General features: G+C 39.3%; 1 protein-coding gene across 2 annotated transcripts; it reads right to left on the bottom strand.

Moving 5' to 3' along the window:
* Positions 1 to 1309: 1309 nt before the first annotated feature.
* On the bottom strand, positions 1310 to 2801 carry LOC138126549 (myb/SANT-like DNA-binding domain-containing protein 3). Of its 2 annotated transcripts, none has more exons than XM_069042329.1 (4): positions 2433 to 2801; positions 1950 to 2385; positions 1675 to 1896; positions 1310 to 1617 (listed from the first exon to the last, which is right to left on the bottom strand). In XM_069042329.1, the coding sequence occupies exons 1-4, from the start codon at positions 2516 to 2518 to the stop codon at positions 1363 to 1365; spliced, it is 999 nt and encodes a 332-aa protein (XP_068898430.1). In that variant the 5' UTR covers positions 2519 to 2801; the 3' UTR covers positions 1310 to 1362. The 2 variants fall into 2 exon arrangements, with proteins under 2 accessions (XP_068898430.1, XP_068898431.1); XM_069042330.1 differs by having other exon boundaries at positions 1950 to 2377.
* Between the last annotated feature and the right edge of the window lie 1868 nt (positions 2802 to 4669).

Below are 4669 nucleotides of genomic sequence, written 5' to 3'. Positions count from 1 at the left end.
ATTTGCACCGTCTTGCATAAGCCAAGCTTTAGTCTTAAACGTCACTTAAACATGACGGCCTTCTTGCACCGTAAGCTAAACCAAGTTTAAAATTAATTTTATTTAAGCCTAGAAAATCGGAGGCTTAGGAAAGTTAAGCTGAGCTTTGGAACATTTCAACCTCACATAATTAAGTGAAATTGTTCTGTCCGCATAAAATATTAAATAAAAAATATGGATATTGATCTTGTCGATATATTTGAAGACGATGTAGATATTTGGGAAATTATAGAGTATGGCTTTCCTCGAAGGCATTACGTTCGTGCAGATTATTTTCACGAAATGGATGAATTAGGTTTTTTTAGAAGATTTCGTTTGAAAAAAGCTACCGTTCTTCATGTTTTGACTTTAATTGAACATGAGCTGGAGTACCCAACCAACATAAATGAGAGTTTATCTCCTATAAATCAACTGTTGACAACTTTACGATTATATGCATCAGCTGGACATCTTCAATTAGTAGCGGATTTTATGGGAATTCACCTATCAACAGCATCCCGTTGTGTGGCAAAAGTGTCGGCAGCTTTAGCTCGGTTGGCCCCAAATTTTATAAAAATGCCCCAGACTGATCAAGAAAGAGCTGAAGTTCAGAATGATTTTTTTGAAATTGCACGCTTTCCCAGAGTCCTGGGTGCCATAGATTGCACTCATATACGAATACAGTCGCTAGGTGGTCGAGACGCCGAAATCTTCAGGAATCGCAAAGGGTATTTTTCTATCAATGTGCAAACAATTTGCAATGCAAAACTAGAAATATTAGACATCGTAGCTCGCTGGCCTGGATCATCTCATGATTCTACTATATTCAATAACAGTAGAATTAGGGCACGATTTGAAAACAACGAATTTGACAATCATATTTTGTTAGGAGATGGTGGATACCCTATTCGTTCTTATTTTTTAACTCCATTGGCAGCACCAAGAAATAGAGGACAACAACTGTATAATGAATCTCACATTCGCACTAGAAACACTGTAGAGCGGTCATATGGCAACTGGAAAAGACGATTTCCTGTCTTAGCATATGGAATGAGGTTAAAACAAAATACAATCTTAAGCATCATTGTGGCCACAGCCGTGTTACAAAATATTGCTATCCAAATGAATGAAGATATCCCTCCTATACCTGAGGATATTAATGCACATGAGTTGCAAATTTTAATTAACGATGGACAAATACCTACAGTTGCAGAAGCTAATAATGATTTTCTCATAAGTGACACCAGAACCAATTTTATCAATAATTATTTTAGTCAAATCTAGAGTTGTTTTTATTTGTAAATTACCATATAATTGTATATTTCAGAAGAAAATACATACATTTTACTGCAATATTTCCGCCTTCTTTTTTTCAACTTCTAGTTTTAACAGTAATAATTTTAACTTTTGTTCTTCTTGTTCAAATTCTTGCAATTTTAATAACCTATTGTACTCTAGGTCCGCGATTAATACTCTTTTCTGAAGTAGCTGTTCATATTTTTCAGCAACAGCAGATGAGGTGAGTGGTGCAATATATGGTCGACGACGTCTGTTGTTGATAGACATATCCTGACTTGACGGTGTGATTTGCACGGTGGTCTATAACATAATCTTTAGTACTTATTTATGCCACATTCACATTCATCTGAACCCTACCTTTAATTGTGTCTGTGAAGTCGACGGTATTCCATTTGACGGTTGCAAGGATAGTCGCCTTTGCTTGCCCTGCTCTCTTTCAAATTGCAATGCTTCGCTGATCTCCTTGCTGAAATCTTTAGCTGAGTATTTTCCCCAGTCATTGCAACCTGCTTGAGGGCTGTCAGGGCATATTTCAAGAATGATACTCTCTTTTACACCATTTGATGCAATTTTTTCTTCCTAAAAATGTTTTCCTAACAATATTTATGCTTAAATAAAAAAATATTCATTACCTCTGATGGATCAGATTCCTCATCAATGACATGGTCATTATCGAAAGGGTTCTGTAAGCCATGTACAGTTTTGTTATTCATTACGGAAAGTAATAACTCTTCGTTTTTATCAACAGAAATTGTCTTGCATCCACCACCTGTTAAATATGTTTGCTTCCTATCTTCCGCAGCTGACTTGCGTGCTGCTTTTTTAGCGTTTTCGTAACACTTTCGTAGCGATGCCGCCGATCGGAAATTTGTGCTAGGACACTTTGCGTTGAACTTGGCTGCTATGTTCTCCCAAGTTTCGTTTTTTTCGTTAGTTGTTACAGCATCGGTGCCTTTATTTTCGATAATGTGTTTGTACTGGCTCACAATGGCGTAGAGTACGCTTTTTTCATTTGGTGTGAAATTGCTGGAACGCTTTCTCTTTGCTTCAGGTTCCATAACTAAAAATCTAGTTTTATATTTTAAATACCGATTAACTCTAATTACAAAACTAACCTTATAATACGATGATTACAAAGGATAAAAACAAAAAGTTCTATACCACACAGGGTGAAGTTAATAATAATGACACAGGGACACATGCAGGTTATAGATTAGATTGTTCGCGATTTGCTAACTCGCATAATCCACTTTTTGAGGTTAAAATCAACAATTTCTTGGCGGGACATTTAATTCTTGACGGAGTAGCATGATGAAGTGTTGCAAATACTACTTCTGCAACCTTAAACTGAGTTTTGCTTAGCTCGTTGTGTCTTTACGCGGTGCAACATGCTTTTTCCTAAACTGAGCTTATTTTCTAAACCAAGCTTACATAAGCTGCGCTTACATGTTAAGCGGTGCAAATGGGCATTATTGTCCTACCTTTTGGTGAAATTTTCCCAAAATAACGATTTGACACACTTCGGGTCGAGATCCACTGGAGACTGCTCGAGACTCGAGAGTACAACCAAAAATGTGGGAGTGGGTGCGGGTGGTGATAACCGGGAGAAAGGAAAACTCCAAGTCGTTTAACAGAAATAAATATATTTTACTCAGTCCTGCACATATACAAATCTGATAAATTTCTACCAAAAATAGGTTCTCACACTAAATTTGTATGTACAAGTTGAAGGGTTGTGCCCTCGCCGCGATAAAAAAAAAGAAAAACTCTTAAAAGGAGATTGAGTTCGAAAACAAGAAAAAAAAGGGGGAACCGAAAGCGAAGCCCGATATCGTCCACGACCCTAATCTTTTACGCCGCCCACGATCGACGGGACCGTCCGTCCCCTCGGGCCTCACCTCGCTTCCCAAAAAAAAAGGGAAAATTCGAATAGAAAAAAGAAGTCGCGCGGCGGACGAGGACACAAAAGATAAATAATACTAAAAGAAAGATTAAAATAGTTATATGGTAGCGTTGTCAGATCACTTTTCAGGTATGAGGCCGAAATTTTAAACACGAGGCGTCAGCCAAGTGCTGCAAAACAGGCCGAATATCTGAAAACGCACGAATATTGAATAACATTTTTCGTGTTCGTTTAGGCAAAGTCTTAAAAAACATTAATTTATTGTACATTTTGAGGTTATCTTTGACAGATGTCAAGTTAGGTATATAACCGCGAAAGTTTATATATTTAGTTATATACCACTTTCCCGGTCGTGTATCTCAGGAAACGAACACGAAATAGCTATTTATGCACCAAGGGCGTTACAACGATGATTACGCCCGGAGAACGATGAATCCAGCTCGAGGGCTTTAGCCCGAGAGATGGATATCGTTCGATGGGCGTAATCATTCGATGACGCCATGGTGCATACAAGATTTTATTTATCACTATACGTGTTCTTAAAAAAAAATTGGCATCTTTTCAATTATGAATTGATGAGGGCGTTATGAATTCACTACGCCCGCTTATTCTTATTACGCCCTGTTATTATTCCCCGGTTGTTATGGACATGTTTACGTATTTCGTATCCTAGGAGTTATCATGCAATTATACTAAAGTGAAAAATAAAAACTGTTCTCGGTCTGACCTGCCGTTTGCAGGCGAGGTCACCAGCAGACCGATAAGACAAGCCCGAAAAAAAAAACCTTCTGCCTTAAACGACGCGCTCGCCTCCCGAAAACTAAAAATTTACTCTATCACTCTGGCCTTGATCGTCACGGGGCGGTCGAGGTCTTTGGAAACCTGGACGTTCCTTGGGGACTTCCTCGGGCCCACGGTGGACGACGAAATCCGGGCGTGGAATCTAACTCCGCACTCTGCGTTGGGTTCTCCGCGAACCTTCCGTCGGGGATCCGCAAATCCGCTCCTCGGCGTCTGGGTTTGAACTCCCTGGACTCTTCTTCTAGCCTCACCCTCTTCGGACCCTCGACGTCTCTATACCATTTTCTCGCCATTCAACCACTCGCCGTTTCAGCCCCCTTCACACTCTGGCACCTATCTGACCACCAACCAAGACAAAAGACCTCTTTCCTAATCTGCACTGGTTCCTCTCTTTTATAGTATCAATTCGAATTTTTATCATTTTTGGTGGAAAACGGACTCGCCGCGAATCGTGCGCACGGAGATCGGATGATCGAGAATACTTGCATTTTTTAAAATGTAACGATACCTATTCGTATTGTACGTCTTGATGACGTATTTTGTTAGGCACAATTAAAGCAACCTACAGGGTGATTCTGAAAGAAGTTTGGAAAAAAATGTGGAGTATCCTTGACAGATAAAATGATACATGTAGGAAATGGATAGTGG

Source organism: Tenebrio molitor, chromosome 3 (assembly GCF_963966145.1).
Source record: "Tenebrio molitor chromosome 3, icTenMoli1.1, whole genome shotgun sequence".
Taxonomy (NCBI): Eukaryota; Metazoa; Arthropoda; class Insecta; order Coleoptera; family Tenebrionidae; genus Tenebrio; species Tenebrio molitor.
Note: the sequence above shows the minus strand (reverse complement) of the source record. Positions and strands in the feature narration are given on the sequence as shown.